The sequence below is a fragment of the Olea europaea genome, unplaced genomic scaffold, assembly GCF_002742605.1.
Source record: "Olea europaea var. sylvestris unplaced genomic scaffold, O_europaea_v1 scaffold3066, whole genome shotgun sequence".
In the NCBI taxonomy this organism is placed as follows: domain Eukaryota; kingdom Viridiplantae; phylum Streptophyta; class Magnoliopsida; order Lamiales; family Oleaceae; genus Olea; species Olea europaea.
In genome coordinates this window covers 37685-55496 of record NW_019249372.1, presented here as the reverse complement: position 1 = coordinate 55496, position 17812 = coordinate 37685, and the positions used below count along the sequence as shown (strand labels likewise).

The 17812-nt window shown below is 33.7% G+C and overlaps 1 protein-coding gene across 1 annotated transcript; it reads right to left on the bottom strand.

Moving 5' to 3' along the window:
- Window positions 1–1017: 1017 nt before the first annotated feature.
- On the bottom strand, window positions 1018–4884 carry LOC111384983. Its single transcript, XM_023009334.1, has 11 exons — window positions 4399–4884; window positions 4239–4296; window positions 3686–3900; window positions 2965–3612; window positions 2639–2865; window positions 2374–2494; window positions 2122–2299; window positions 1820–2040; window positions 1571–1704; window positions 1241–1314; window positions 1018–1097 (listed from the first exon to the last, which is right to left on the bottom strand). Exons 1-11 carry the CDS (start codon window positions 4882–4884, stop codon window positions 1018–1020), a joined length of 2442 nt encoding a protein of 813 aa, XP_022865102.1.
- Between the last annotated feature and the right edge of the window lie 12928 nt (window positions 4885–17812).

The window sequence follows — 17812 nt, the reverse complement described above, 5'->3', positions numbered from 1 at the left end:
AGTCACGAAGGCGGCAAAAAATTACCCCATTGAAGCACTTTTAGAATCATCGAGGCAAATGGTCCAATCTTAATTTTGCAAAAATAGAGATAACACGCATGACACTTTCACAAAGCTTGCAACAAAATATGAGAAGTTGTTAAGGGAAATGAGCAATGATGTGAGAAATCTAAAGGTTAAAACAAGAAAACTATGTTTATTATGTTGATCACAAGTATAATTTTAAATATTTTTTATTTTCAGGTTTCACGTGCAAATCACACTTTGTTTGAAGTGAGGGACAATTCTTCATCATACATGATTGATATAACTCTACATTACATGTAGTTGTACAAAGGTTCAAGTGGATCAACTTCTCTGTCCACATGCACTGCAGTAATAGCAACATTGAAGTTGAATGTAACATTGAAGCTAAATGTATATGACTTTTGCCCTGTGTATTACACAAGAGATACATATCTAAATACCTACAATGAGACTGTCTTTCCTATAGGTAATAAATCAGAATGGAATTTGCTAGAAGATGTAAGTAATAGAGTTGTTTTTGCTCCAAACCAAAAGAGAAGTTCTAGATGGCCTACTAAGAAGAGAAAGAAGCAGCACATGAAAGATCACAAGTTGTGAAATGTGAAAGATGCGGTGAATTCGGGCACAATCGTCGAACCTGCAGGAATTTGGTGCCACTTAACCAGAATGATAAAAAACTGAAAATAAAGAAAGATCCAAAGAAATTCAAATAGTTTGGTATAATTTTTTTACACAATGATATTCTTTGTAATTACAAATTGTTTCATTTTATTGCCGAACGATGTATTTTTTGGATTATACGAGTTGACAGATTTATGCATTGAGCTTTCATTATATCTCACGATGTCACTTATTTATGGAAAAGGGCTGTGTAAACAAACATTGATTGCAACTCTGTTTTTGATGATTGTGACCGTCTGTGACCATTTCAAGCATAAAATAAGCTCTATGTTTTTTGTTTAACTTGTGTGTTCAAACTAAATCTGAATGTCATCTTCCACTATATGGGACCAATTCTATGCTTTCTTCTTTTGTAAGAGTGTCAACGATAAATGTTAAGCATTTGTGACCTGTTCATATGTAACAAGTTAACTAAAACTATTCATGACCATCTGTGACTTGCAGTTATATAAGAAAGTACTCATATGTGACCACTTGTGACATATTCAAGTCATGCAAATTAACCAACTGTTGCTATTTGACGATTTGTGACCTGCAGTTATATAACACATTACTCGTATGTGATTATTTGTGACCTGTTTAGACTGTGCAGTATTCTCACATGACCTGTTCAGATCATACAAATATAGACTTTTACATCCATAAAAAACTTAGATGATATAAACAAAATCATTCACATAAATACCAATACGTTCACCTTGTGCCAATTGACAAAAACAAATTCAAATTCAATTTCAAAACATATTACAAAGATAACATATATCGACTACATCATAAAAATATCTGTTTGTCTAATTTTGAACAACTATCAATCTAATCCATCATGAAAACAATGCCATCAACAGGAGTTCATTCATCTGACTTTGAACTTCCCTTTCCAATCTGCTTCAGTTGTTTGTTTTTGAACAGCAACGCTGCAATTTCAAGTCTGGCATTCCCAGCATCAAATGACATTGGTTTATTGCCAAGATTATTGTGCAACAAATACTGTGCATACTTTATCACAAAAACCCCACAATCATGCCTGTAATATTTAAAGAATACGGTTATAAGTAATTACTAAATGTTGATGGAAAATGATAAAACTTGCAATACTCATAGCAAAACTTACCCATTTTGTTGTTGGGGGTAAACCACGGACAATATTAACACGCAGTTCCCCAAATTTGTCACCAATACTATCACTAGTTTTCTTCCATAGCCCGACAAATTTTAACAGGTGTGTAAGAGTCTTCACAAGCGATAAAACCCCTTCGTGAACCTTGTTGTCCTTGTATGATTTGTTGCTTGAATTATATATGTAAAGGACATGGTTAGTAATATCAAGCTGCCCTAACATCCAATGAGCATGATTTGTGGGCATCAACACAGATTCAACTTCTCTCCAAGCAGTATTAAATTATAACCGTTCACCATTGATGGTTTTGATTAGCTCATCATTCTTCTCAACAATGCTTGGGTCTTGAATAAATTTAGAGTATGTCAACTTGATTGACATATCAAATATGTAGTCTGTAGTGGTAGCTTTCATCTTCACACCTTCACCGAACTTGGCAAGTTGTCTTATGTAATGAAAGCATGCATCCAAGTGCTGTAGTAAGAAAGAATATACATAAGTAATACAAAACTACTATGCATATGTGGAAAATGGTGAAAAAATAGTACCGTGTTCTTCAATGATGAATTAGAATCAATTAACATATGCCACCAAGTTTTATAATGAACAGTGACAGTGCCACATACAAATTGAGGACTTATCACGTTATCTGCATCGTTGAACTTTACCCTGTGCACACACATATGCCCTCATCAAACAAAGAATAAGATTGTGACCAATTTATTTCTGTCTATGACCAGAAATGCTGTAGTCACAAAAAGTAATGGAAGGTCACAATTCACTAAAAACACTTAAAATCTACGTTTAATTTACTTGTTCTTGGGCTTGTATCCTTTGTCAAACCAATTCTTAAATGAGCTCAGATCTGTGCTATCAACTCCTTTCGAATAATTTTGGAACACGACGTTTACAGTGTTAGATTTTGATCCAGTAGCAGCATGACGTGGTTCGACCTTAACAAAAGGTGATTGCAGAGTTTTCGATGGCTTTTGTGCTCTCTTCACAGGTAGTCCAAATGATGGTGGTGCAGGTGTATCTTCCTAAATAAAAAAAACATAAAAATAATGTTTCTTAAATTAGTGTATGACAATAAATTTGAATTTATAATATTAAAACACTAAATGTTTCATTAAACTGACATCTTTGGAATGAAGTTCAGTAGACTCCAACACGCGTGCAATAGCCTCATTAACCTGATCCCGCACTTCTTTACTGGCAAAAAATGTATCATCAGAGCTTTTAGGTGTATGTGAGGAGCCAACTCCTAGATCAAATGAAGGAGATTCAAGAACATAGTCATCAAGAACATGTGAAAACTTAGGTGTCATGTGACCCTTGTCCACTTTTTCAACCACGTCATCACCTTTTTGCTCGGGTTCTATGTGAACATTGTCACTTTTTTCAGCAACATCATCACCTTTTGGCTCAGGTTCCATGTGACCCTTGCCCTTTTTGTCAACATCATCATCATCTTTCGGCACTTGTTCTGTCAAAACATCTTTACCACTCAACTTCTTATGAAGTTCATCTATCACCGAAGATAAGATGTCAGATACAGATTCAACAAAAATTTTAAGAGACAACCTGATGTCACTTAAGCTATCTTTCAATACATTGTGACTCTGAATGACCTCATTGAGCTTCAAAGAATTGTTTGATTGACGCATGTTTACATTTATCTTAGATAGTTCTGACTTCATCGACATAAGCTCCTCTTTCAACCCCTTGTTCTCCGCTTGGAGCTTAGTTATTTCCTTATCAATCAACTGCTTCAATCGACCACATTCCTGATAAATTTTGTAGTTAGTGGAATTGTATATAAAATGTGTTCTTAAGTGAATAGACAATGATATTACTTACCTCAAAACATGAGCAATCTGAATGGTAGGCAGCACTTTGCTGATCGCGAGAGCTAGAGCCAGCAGCCCCCGTTTGTTTGTATAGCGGTGGGTCTACAAAATCTGAATCTTCAACGTGTACCTTCGACAGTAGGGGAGTTGCCTCACTTGTGCCCAATTGATTTTTAGAGATCCTAACATTCCGAGTTGGTTGTCTAGGCTTTGAGTACTGCACATCTACCGATCGTACACAACATACACAAGAATGAAGAAAGTCACAAGAAACAAGTCACATGTGCTTAAGAGACATGTGACTTTACAGGTCACAATCGTATGAAGAAAGTCACAAATCACATGTTTCCGATCACATTCACAAATCACAAGTCACATAAGAGCAAAGTAAGTCACAAGGATCAAGCCACAACATACATAAGGACAAAGAGAGTCACAAGTCACAAGTTACATGTTTCAGGTCACAGTCATAAAAGATATGTCACTTTACAAACAGGATATTCATATTTCAGGTCACAAATCATATTTCGTATCATAATATATGTGAAGTTCATATTTAAAACATGTCATATATGGCATTGTGAGCTCAACTTCAGATGGATCAATGTCATTTATCACAACCTGTTTCACATAAGATGAAAAAATATTGAGCATATGTCATTTCAAAATTTATATAATTAACCAAATGATTACATAACAATTTAGATGTATTTAAAATCTTACATTCTCACTTCCAAACACTTTGTCCTCCAACATTGCCGCTGAAGGATATTTGTGTACAGTCCAATTAATAATGCGTGGATATTTCTTACAAATTCTTATGGCCACATTCCCCTCAAGTGCAGGTATGCACTCATATAGCCACACCTGGAAAGCCACTAAAAAACTTGTCAATCTGTAGTGACTAGTTTGTTTTGATAGTCCCTTTCTTAGTGACGATAAGGTAGTCTCAAACAAATATCTACCCCAAGGAAATGTTTCAAGAGTGGCAAAATCGTCTACAAGTGCAAATATGTATTGATCCACCACCTTCAGGTAGGATGTAGCAAATAAGTATGAGGTGATGAGATAGATAATTCCAATCTTAACAACGTCAAGGTCTGGTGCATCATCAAGTGAAATAAAAACCCTCTTGACATCTTCACTTGTAATAACTTTTAAGTCCTTAAAATATGTGTCCTTCACTAAAGACGATTTTTCATCTAACATTGGTCGACCATCGACCCCATCATACCTCAATCCCGTAACCAAACAAAATTCAGCAATTAAAAAATAAATATATCTCTCATTTACATTAAACCACATCTCCTACTTGACCTCCCGTAGTAAAACTTGGTGAATCAATTGTGGCTGCACAACTATCTCCCTACAATGCATGTCGTAGGAGAAACATGTGTTATCTAGAATTGCCCACAAAGTGCGTAATCACACTCTGTATTGGCGTTGTGGTGATCTTTCCAGAAAACTTATTCCTTGGTTTTATTAAGTATTTCTAGTCCCGCACAATCGTAAAATAAAAAATGTTACTCCGACCTTCAACACACAAACATTTCGCTGTGACCAACTCATAAATAGTTGGTCACAAATTTCTAAAATCATAACACAAAGAAGTAAAAAGTCACAACACCTATTTCATTCGCAAACAATCCAACACTCCTTTGAAAACACATTCGATTAAAATAAATAGTAATTGATCACACAGTACATGAAATAAGTCACAAACCCTTCAAATTACAAAATACCTAAAACAAGTCGCAAAATGATATTTCCTACACAAAATACCCACATCATGTCACAAACTACTCAAATAATAGGTCACAAATTTCAGAAATTAGGTTACAAAAACGGAGTTCACCTTTTTCATGGGTTTCCCGCCATATAATAAAATAGTTGTTCACAAATTTTCCAAAATCATAACACAAATAAGTAGAAAGTCGCAATCACGCAATACATAAAATAAGTCACAAAGCCTTCAAATTACAAAATACCTAAAACAGGTCACAAAATGATATTTTCTACGCAAAATATCCAAATCAGGTTACAAACTACTCAAATAATAGGTCACAAAATCGGAGTTCACCTTCTTCATGGGTTTCCCGCCAGAGGATGACATTTTAACTCTCTTTGCTGAAGAAGAATCTCCTTCAACATATTTCCTCTTTCCTTTATCATTCTCCACCACTTTCACACCAACACTATGAGTTTTTGCTATTCCAAACACAACTATTGTTGAAACTAAAATTTAATAAACTATTGTGTGGTTCGTAGTACTGGAGAAACGGAGTGGGAGGTTACTTTACTGTATTAGAGAGAGAGAAGAGAGAGAGAGAGAGCAACGTCATTGCTGTATTCCCGGTAGAGATAGAGAGAAGAACATGGTTTTTGCACTGCATTGTAAAGAGAGAGAAATGCGGTTTATGGTAAAACGCGAAAGACATAGGTCGGATGATCAGTGATTACGTGCAGATGTAATATGAAAACTGTGTAATTCAAATATAGAGGGTCCAGATTTCATCACGTAAATGAACAATTAGTTTATAATTATTATTAATTTTAAAATAAATAATTAACACCTGATTTTAGAAAATTAAACCTAATCACCCTAGTTTTGAAATGTAAAGTTTATAAGTATGGTTTTGCGTTATTTTAATATTTTGGGTTGAGAGTGAATCTCTCTCTTGATTTTTGATCCAGATTCAAGGCACATTCTTATTTAATAATGGGAAAAATTCACATTTAAGAGATTAACCATGATACAAGATTTAAAATTTTAAAAATCAGATATTATTAAATTTTATTCATAAAATTATTAATTAACTATATATTTTATTAATTAAATGTATTAAGATCACAATTATTTATAATTTGATCACCAATTATTTTTCGATCACAAATTAAAAAATTGTATAGATTACAATTTATTTATCGATCACAATTCACAAATTTTATAAGTCACAGCCCAAATTTTTAGGTCACATCTTATTTAGTGGTCACAATTTATCTATTTCATTATTCATATATTATTTATTGATCACAATCAACCAAAAAATTTGTGACCACCATTGACACTTGTGTGTGTGTCCACCATTTCACCATTGCCTCTAGCTGCACCATCATCAAAACCATCGCCTTCCCGCGGCAATACCACAATATAAAACAAACCAAAACCCACCATTTTCAATTACAAAACCACCATTGCCACCGCCTGATCCACCACTACCAGGTCCACTCTCAAATCTAACAAAAACCATCTTTATAGCAAAGATCTACCACTACCGCCACTAATAAAAACTATAGACACCACCAAATCTAACTAAACCACCGCCACCGCCACCGCCACCGCCATCCCCACCCAACCATCCCTATAACCATGGCGATGGTTACAATGAACACTGCACAATGATGTGCATATCAGTGTCTCATAAGAAAGCATGGAGGACTGCTACTGTGCTGAGGTCAGGGCCGCTAGATCTAATAAATCAAAGGCCCTCTATGCCCTTGGGCAGTGGCTTCGTCACTGTTGTAGCGACACTCATTCCACTATAGTGCCATCGTAGTGGATGGTCAGTTGTCGAAAATAGATCCAATATGGCTAATATAGAGAAAAACGACAAATATCGCTGCTGATCATCGCAAGGCTCTCATAGCGTTGTCGAAATGGATAGTTTATCACCGGAGAAGAGATCAAAATGGGGGGAGAGAGAGAGAGAGAGAGATTTGGGGATAGGTTAATTTAATCAGTAATATATTTATTTACTACAATATCAAATTTTAATTATAATCTGAATTTTGAAATATGAAAATTGAGACATGGTTTCTGAAATTCAAACTTTAAAATTAGGGTACCGTGTAATTTCCACTTTAATAAACCCAGGGTGAGTGAATAAAAAATGTAAATATTATTAGTGAAAATTACACCTAACCCTAGTTTTTAATTTATCATATCAAATATTAAGTTTTAAATTTATTCTTTCGAAAATCATTTATACCCTATCCACCCGTCCCACTCCTTAACTCTGTCATTTCCTATCCAAACAAAAAAGTAATAGACTTCATTATCCGCCAAACTCCAGTCCAGCCTCTTCTCCCGTGTCGGCTACCCAAAAAAAAAAAAAAAAAAAAAAAAAAAAAATAATATAAAAACTCCCAATTATCTGCAAAACTTCAGTCCAGCTATATATATATATATAGTCACAGACTCCATAGCATGTTTAGGGTTCATTTGGTGTGACTTTTGAAAATCAAAAAGCAACTTTTGAGATCCAAAAGCTACTTTTGGACTTGTTTAGCTAATTTTATGAAAGTACTTCTTTTATTTTTTATGGAAAGTTGGTTCCTCTAAAAATACTTTCATAATAGGAAGTTCTTTTAAATGTTAATTTCCAAACAAAAATTAAAATAATTTACTCCAAAAGTTCTTCTATATAAAATAAAAGTAAAAGTCATGTCAAATGGATCCTTAATCATGCGAATTGCCATTAGCTTCTTCCCATTGTTCCGTCCTAGCATAATCAAAGAGTTGGGCACTGAGCCTTTCTGAAAAGCTTCGCAGCTGTGCGGCGTATATAGGTTGCTTGCTTGGAAACAGTTGCTGTGATTTAATCCTCCACAGAGAGGTCGCCGATATGTGAGACCACAAACAACATAACATCAACATCTTGTCCAAGAAAATCCAGCTTGAAATTGCCCAGAACATGAATTTTCTATGACTTCAACATTGCTATATTTCAATTAGTATTAATACATAAATTGGGAACCTCATCAAAAACAGAAAAACTGGTGAATATCACATGAATAAAGAAAATAAAAGCAACAAAAGCTCTGAACGTCGAGGAAAATGGACACCAATCATAGATTGCATGATGATAAATCAATTCAATTAAGCAAGCACCAGTCAGCTCGATCACATATAATTATCACTAACCGAAAACCCAGAAATACAAAAGAAGAGAAACGTGAATTTTGGCCAATCAAGTAACAGCAGGTCCATCTTATTCTTATCCAACCACTCCTTGTTACTTTATTGCCATAAATCCTTTCAAACTTCAAACTTTGATGGTGAACTCCGCCTAAAACTAAGACAATTGATCCTAGTCATTTAATTATAGTTAATTTTAATGTATTCGGTGAGACAATTGCAAGAGACTTGTAGAAAGAAACATTACAAAATACTCTTCGTTGTAGGGATATTTGTCAAAGATGTGTAGAAGGCAATAAAATATAATCTTTGTTGTAAGGAAACTTGTTAATAATACTAAAGGTTGTAAAAGCAATATTTTTAACTTCCTAGAAAATATACAAAAGATATCGTCCAGAGAATGAAATTCAACATAAATATCTACCTATTTACATGAGATGGAACTATATATAGACCGTCAAATACATATCTATCAATTTTGAAATATTGTGGATTTGGAGTTCTATCTATTTTCATGAGATGGAACTATATATATTGGCCATCAAATAAATATCTATCCATTTTGAAATGTTGTGGATTTGGAGTACCCTAAGCCAACCATTGATGGCTGGATAAGTTGATTGCATATGGTGGGGTGGTGATGATGATGAATGACAAGCATGTGGTCGTTGTCGTGGATGGACTTGAAGTCTGAAGAAGATCAATTTTTACTTCTCTTTTTCTATTTTTTAATTTGTTTATTTTTTAATTTGTATTTTGTTGAGATGGATTGATGTGATTCCTTTACGTCGAGGACACCAAAATATCAAACCATGAATGAAGAAAGGTATGAAATTGTTCATAAATTTTTGAATTATATTCTTTTTGGATTCATTAGCACTTTATAAAAAGTTTTGATACTCAGATTTGACACGGATGAGTAAATGGGGATGTTGAAGACTTATTTTCACTTTTGAAAAGGTTAGGTACCCCGGTGCAATTTTTTCTTTTTTTTGTTTGTTTTATTTTATTTGAGCTATAGAGGGCAAAATTGTCAAGAAAGACCATCCGCACGAATTAGAAGACACGTGCAATTAAATTGAATGGGGACATAATTGCGAAACATTGAAAAAGAAGGGAACCCCAGTAATAATTTAGCCTTAAATATTTTGATATTAGACGATCCCAAAAAGGTTCTTCAATAGGATCATGTACAGTGCATATATTCTTCCAGACCAGAATTACGTGACAAGAACGAAAACCACATAAACTTGTTCAAACCCAATTTCATGGTTGATTTCCAACTTTAGCTCGTTAACAATCTATCAGTTAAGAGAATGAGAATAGCCTAATCCACACAAATAAAGCCATGAACCAGCGTACGCCAATTACTGTTCCAGCCTAGTCTAAGATTTGTTCATTGTTTGAACGAGGTGGTAAGTTGCTAAGCATCTGATCCTAGTATTTTTAATTTGGCAAACTCTAGTTAAACAGAAGCTTTCCTCAAATACCCAAATTTCAGCTGTTGTCAAATATTTGGAAATTTGTACAAGGAAAGTGCATTAACTAATTAAATCATTCTATAAAATGCATAATAGGGAAATTACTATAGGATGTCATCTTTAGACATAAAACAACCGAACATTTGCTCAACCATGTTTAACTATCATACTCAAAACATAAGAAACAAAATTGATGTTAACTAAACAAAACATACGCTCATGTCCAATTCAAAGCCTTGTAACGCACACTCAAAATAGTAACAGTAAACAACCAAAAATACGAGCCATGGAAAGGACAAGTAAACACATCGGCACAGCCTCCTGGCCTGTCTCTTGGACTCACGCAAGGTGAGGACATCTGTAAAATTTAAGACTTAAATAAAGATATTATTTTATTTATGAAATAGATTTTACACACTTTTGGACACATTTTGATTATATAGAAACACTCCTCACTAAAACATTACGCTGCCTCACTATCTCTCTCTCCCACTTGTTCTTCTTGCTCTCACTTTCTTCACACGTTCTCTCATCACTCATGCATACGCAATTACCTTGTATTTATAAGTGTTAATGGATGATTGTGGAAGGTTTTAGTATGGTGATGAACCTAATTCTAGATATATCCATAACTGGAGGTGATAGTAATTGGATTCTTCTAGTATCTTCTAGGCATGGATGCATTCTAGATTCTTTTAGTATCTTCTAGTCATGAATCATCACAAATTTTCTAGAAATTCTTGACGCTTCCTCATAGTTGGTGATTCTAGATAATTCCTAGTGGCGATGATTATTTTTCATGTTCTAGATGATTCTAGTTCTACTTGGAGAATAAACATCAAGAAATGGGTTGTAGCATAACTAGAAAATTCTAGTGAGTTCTATAAAAATTGGTGTTGCATCTTCAATTCTCCCCTTCAATATCGACTTTTCATTTTAACCTTTTTCTTCTTTGTCTCCTCTAGTTGTGTCTCAAACTCGATGATTTTTGAAGCGTTTGATCCTTTATTCAACGCATCCGTGACTTGAAATATTTCTAACTTTTTCGCAGTCTTGTTTTCTTTGAAAGTTGTATACTTGATACTTGCTTGCTCATATCCACCAGACTTTCTTATTTGCGATTGTAAATTTATACGTACCTCAATTTATTGTTGACCCTGGCGATCCTCCGTACTCTGTGTTGCTCTAATAAACTCTTCTTTATTACTTAGCATTCGTAAATCTTTAGTTTCTCTAGGGCTTCATTACGTGATTTCCTATTGTAATTTATCATCCATTTCCTTTAAATATGGTAGATCCACCATCTGTGGTGTTTGCTCCACCTCTACGGTGTTTGCATTTCTTCGAACACTTCTTCTAATTCTAATAGTTCTTCCCTCTACGGAGTCCACCCTGAAGACCTTTTATGAAACACGATGTCCTCTTCTGAATCAATCAAATCTTCTCCACAATCCATTTGCTCAGGCTGAACTATCACTAACGCCGATTCATCCTTTAAATTTGAATTAAATTTCTTTTCTCGAGCCTGCTTAATTGTTGTTGTGGCTGCCTCAACGTCTCATTCTTCTTCACTATTGTACTTCTCTTGCTTGTTGGAGGTTGCTATATTGCCTTCTGTAACACCCTAAATTTTTCTTACTATTTTTCATATGAAGCCTAAACTTAATATTGTCATTTGGCGAATGGAATGGTCCATGTCTAGTATTGTCATCACCCTAAGTTCAAACGTTAAAAGATAAACTAGACCCACTTATTTGCATAAATAATTTATTTGCTTACGTATACTTTTAAAAAATTTATCGCAAGTTATTTGGGTCGAATACTAAAGTATTTTAGAAGTTAATAAAAATATATTGATATTATACTCATTTTGTAGCTCGTATTAAATAGCGTATATTAGGCTCAAGAATAAATATTTTTAGACTAATTATACCCGAATTATTTTGATAAAAAAAGAAGAAGAAGAATTCTAGATTTTATATTTTATAAATAAAGAAAATATAAATAATAATAAAATAATAAATCAAAACTTTCATTTAATTCATATAGCCCTTGTTTGAGCCCCATTTTATGTGAAAGAATGCATTTTTAAATAGTGATTGATGAAGAATGTGTAGTTAAAAATTAAGGAAAAGTTTTGAATTTGCATGTAATATTATTTTATCAACGAATGTGTGGTTAAAAATAAGTTTTAAAAAAATAAATTTTGGAAAGAATGAGGCTTAAACAATGACATAGTTACATTGGAAATTTAAAAGAATATAACTATCCTATTAAATTTAAAAACAATTAATCTAATTAATCTCATCAATGTTCTAATTACATCAAATGTGTTTTGAATTCTAATGCCGAAACTGATATGATTATGTGTGTGTGTGTGTGATCTAACTAGATTATAATTCCCAGAAAAAAGGATGCACTCCCTATAAATTCACATACACACAATCTATTAGAAATAATTTATTTTTCTATTCTACAAGCCATATTTTCAAATTTTATTTTGGTGTCATTGAGGTAAGAATACATAATACAAAGTGGTAAAGTCTTATTTCTTAATATTTATATAAATTTTGTCATGAAATACTTTAAGGTATTCAGTTAGTTTTTATATTAAATTCTACGGGATGGACCATTAGATTGAATATGTTAAATCCTATGGGATAGATCGTTTGGACAGATATGTAAATCCTAAGAGATATAGGAATAATTATGAAATTCCTTGAGCTATCAATGTCGCGACAAGTTTGCTCTAAACCTAAGAAATGTCGGTATACCATATCATTTCATATTTATATCATGTTAATAAGAATGAAGAATAAAAAAATGAAGAAGATTTTGGTAACACTTCAAGCCTAATTTATAAAAGAATAAAAAGATTTCGAGGCGTTACACGCTCTGCTGACTCTTTTTTAAATCAACAATTTCTAGTGTAATGACCTCGTTTTTCACATACAAAACACCAGTCGTTAAATCGTTGATATCTTTTACCTCTCTCGTCTCAATTTTTTGAGCTCCCCTTATCTGATAGCTTTTTTCAACCCGTTTATTTTCTTTTTATTATTTTGTTGATGGGGGTAAACCTCTTCTTTTATAGCTATATAGTGTTTCTTCCTCTTCTTTCTTTATTGAGACCTCTAACATTTGCCTGTTTAATGCTTCTTGGTCAGCCAACAAATTTTCAAGATTAATGAATGAAGGTTGCTCTGGCCAACCTTGTATTGTGGCAATAGAATTTATAAATTCGGGTCTCAATCCATGTATATTTATTCTTCTCATTCGAGACTTATTTGAAGCATCTAACTCTGAAATTTCACAACAGAAAGATTTAACTTTATTAAAATATTGACTTACCATCAACTCTCCTTGAGCAATCGAGAGAAGCTCGTTCTCGAGTTGCCTCACTATCTCTCTTTTCCACTTATTTTTCTTGCTCATACTCTCTTCACTCTTTCTCTCATCACTCATGCATACATAGTCACCTTGTATTTATAGGTGTTAATGGATGATTGGAGAAAGTTCTAATATGGTGGTGAACGTAATTCTAGATATATCCATATATGGTGGTGATTATAATTGGATTCTTCTAGTATCTTCTAGGCATTGATGCATACTAGATTCTTCTAGTCAGAATCCTCACAAATTTTTTAGAAAATTCTTGACGCTTCCTCATAGTCGGTGATTCTAGATAATTCCTGGTGACGATGATTATTTTACATGTTCTAGATGATTCTAGGCCTACTTAGAGAAGAAACATCAAGAAATGGGTTGTAGCGTAACTAGAAAATTCTAGTGAGTTCTATAAAAGCCGATGCTGCATCTTTAACATCACCCTCCTTGACATTTCTCATAATGAATTGGTTTCGATCATCAATAAATTTCACTATTACTAGACCTGTGGACCCAGTCCTATCCATGATTTTCACTACAATAGCATGCTTGATTTGTGAATGCATTCTGGCAAAAGCAGTGGATTAGCTAATGAATTAAGGCCATGTTTGATAGACACTTCTTTTCCATCGAAAATGAAAACTAAATTTCATTTCCCACTTTTTAGCTTGTTTGATAGTATAATTTTTCCGTGGAAATGATTTTCCCCAAATTCTTGCCACATCAGATTTTTCTAGCTTTTTGAGGAAAAGCAATTCTCACCAAAATGGTGGGAATTGCTTTTCCAGGTTTTTTCAATTTTTTTGGCAATTGAAACAAATTCTAGGAACAATTGTAAAAGAGAATATCTCTTAAATTGACAATTTTTAAGTAAAACAAAGCCAAACGAATATCAAAAGATAAATGATTTTTTAGATATTTTTGGTTTTCTTGGTTTTTTTTTTTTTTGGGGGCAATGAAAACAAATTTTAGAAATAATTGTAGAAGTGGATATTCCTTAAATTGACAATTTTTATGAAAAACAAAGTCAAATGAACACCAAAAAATACTTTTATTTCAACATTTTTCATGTGAAAAATTATACAAATCAAACACTATTAATTGACAATTTTCAGTAAAATAATTTCTAGGCAATTCAATTTCTTAAAATTCATTTTCGATCCATCCAAATTCTATCTTTGCAATTAAACGGACCCTAAATGCATTTTTTTACGAAAGATATAAGAACATGGAGTAATCACAACAGCTTTTTCAGAATTTTCATAAACAATAGTTACATAGGCACGTGATTGCATTATAGTTAACAAACAAGCATGCCAAGTCGTACATAATCAATGCACCTGTAGAGATACGTGGGGTACTTGGCCATCTATGTAAAATGAACAACTAATGAACAAACAAGGAGACACTAAGCGGATGGGCACTCTCCAAAGGAGAGAGGAAAAACATGAGATTCCAGAAAGGAAAATGTCACTTTGCCCGAAAATGTTTGACACCCAAGGCGACTAACACTCAAAAAGTGATTCTCGGGCAAATTACACCAAGGTGATTCTCGAGTTATTCCTTTTTATATTTATGCATGTTTTTGTTCTAAGTGGATGGAACTGGGTGATGTTATAAACATTTTAACATGTGAATCGTGTTTATTTAATTCTTCTCTGACTCGTCTTTTGCATATTTGCTCACCATTTGAAAAACAAAGTCATTTTAGCATATTCAAATGCATTTCCATTAGCGGTGCGCAATATATGGGGTAATTGCACTCTTCCTTTTGCCAGTGGGCTTCACATATATCACAAGGCCCTCAATCATTTTAAAAACCTTTGTGGTTCTTCATTTCTGTAGTCATCTGCTCATACCTCAATGCAAAACTTTCAAATTGGCTACTTTATGATAAAACATCACCTTATACATTTGATACTGTCAAACAATAATAAACACCACATCTACAACATTTATAATTTGAAAAATGTATTCGATTCTGAGAAAAGGGTGCTATATTTTGCAACCAAAATGCATTTGAGAAATATAGGTTTGGATTTTTGTTATTACTATATTGGAAGAATCTTGAGAGTTTTGTAGTTTCATAAAAGCTAATCGAATACTATGATTTTGTATCATTCTCTAATTGCCAGTGTAAGTGGAAAAAATTCCATTAGTGCTAGCTTAACCTTGTGTGTTTACATTTTGTAGGATGCAATTTCCTCGTTCTACCGGTTTATATGGAATCTACTTTTACGTAGCAAGTCTATTCTCACTTGGAAGTGCAGTCCCATCTCTCAAAACTTCAACAGTGGTTGAGTGCTAAGAGCGCCCGAACTCAAGCAAACACAGACTTGCATGAAGACATTGACCTCTATGTAACTACTTATGTTCCACATCGACTAAAATGAAAGGAAATTTATGCTGAGTTTGGAGCATCTATTTTATCCCACAAAATGGGAGCCAGTGGTTTGGAGATGCGAAACAAAAATATCTACGCTGAAAATTAAGAGTGTTTTCCTTAATGCAATTTTGATCATTAGGATTTAAGGAAGAAAATATATTACAATGTTGTCTGATTATTCAAAGTTTATGCTGCGTAGAGATGGATAAACCATATGAAGCCACTATGTGGCTTGGTTAAAATTAAATTAAACTTTCAAATCAAAATCAACAATTAATTTTAACAGCATATTTTATGAGATACATAACTATTCAAATATACATTTCATCAACCTCTGCCAAAAATTTGATTTTAATCAACACCATATAGGGCTAAGTGCATACTTGGATAGCTCTCAATTCCGACAGATACTTATTATGGACCCGAGACATTTATGGAAGACTATGTCGTGAAACTCAATCATAGTTTACGCTTATTTCTTCACCTTGGTATATTAGGCATCCATATCAAGTCTCCATAATGTTTTTATGCATGAATACACAAATCAAGCTTTTGAGTTATCTATTGCAAAAGGTACGTATAAGCATCAGACTTGTCAAAGTATTGTTTAGGAATATGCAAATAAAGGTCAATCGAGCTAAGGTGTTTTAAGTAAATGTCATTTGATCCCAAAGATTGACCTAGAGCATTAAATAGTCCTGGCTGATGATTTTTAGAGTGAGCTTATATGTTGACATGGCATTGACTATTCAATGGTATTGATTTATTAAACTAATCAACCTTGACAACCTCGTCTTGAATTGGACCCATCTCACTATAGCCATTTGACCCATTTCCATTTCTCTATATATATAGGTTCACCTCACACCCGAGGTATGTGCTCTAATCCTAACCAAATTCTCTTTCCTCGTCTCTTGCACTCTTATATTATTTTTCGTCGAACCATTTTCTCAATCGAAGACCTCTGTCTAGGGGTGGCAAATGGACCGAACGGCTCATCGGCTCGCGAAAACGGAGCTTGTGGGCGGCTCAAGCTCGTAAAAACACGAGCCCCAACGCGAGCTGAGCGGGCCGATTAGGTGGGTGAGCCGAGCAACGAGCCTGCGAGCGGCTCGTTTGGCTCATGGCTCGTTTTCAACGAGGCTCGTGGGCTCATTTATAAAGTGACCATTTCGGTCCCTGAAAACTTATTTATTATTATTATTTTTTTAAAATTTATGACCGTTAACGGTCATTGAATTTTTTCAGTGACCGTTTCGGTTCTTTAATTAATTAATTAATTAAATTTTTTCTCTCTCCTTCTTCTTCTATAAATAGTATCAGTGGCATTAGCTACAAAATTTTCTGCAATTCACTCTCAACTCTCTTGTGTTGTATTGATAGTTGTGCAATTTTTATATACAATTTATACAATATCCAATTCTCATTTCTCAGTTATCACTATATTTATTAAAATTTCATCCAATTTTCATTTCTCACTACATTTATACAATTACCCTTTTACTAATTATTACTTATTACAATTAAACAAATGGATTCACGCACATTTGTCGAAAACTTATTCGGTGTGAGAGAAAACGAATCGCCTATGACACTGCAAAGTCAATTTCGGAATCATTTTGAAGGTCTAAATGACGTACCCCTACCTGAAAATATTTCAAATTTGGATCTTCATCATCATGTAAGCGACAATCCAAATTATCCAATTAATTTGGATGATGTTAACGTTCCTGAAGCAGAACACGATCAGGAAGAAGAGGCTAAATTAAACATTTCTGATACGAGGGGAAAGCAAAAGGGAAAAAAACAAGCAAAATGTTGGGATCACTTTAAGTTGATTTCAACGAGAAAAATTGTCAATGGAGTCCCAGAATCCAAAGCAGTATGTAAATACTGCCAACAAAGATTGACATGGGAAAGATGAATTGGTACCACTCATCTCAACCGCCATTACAAAAATATGTG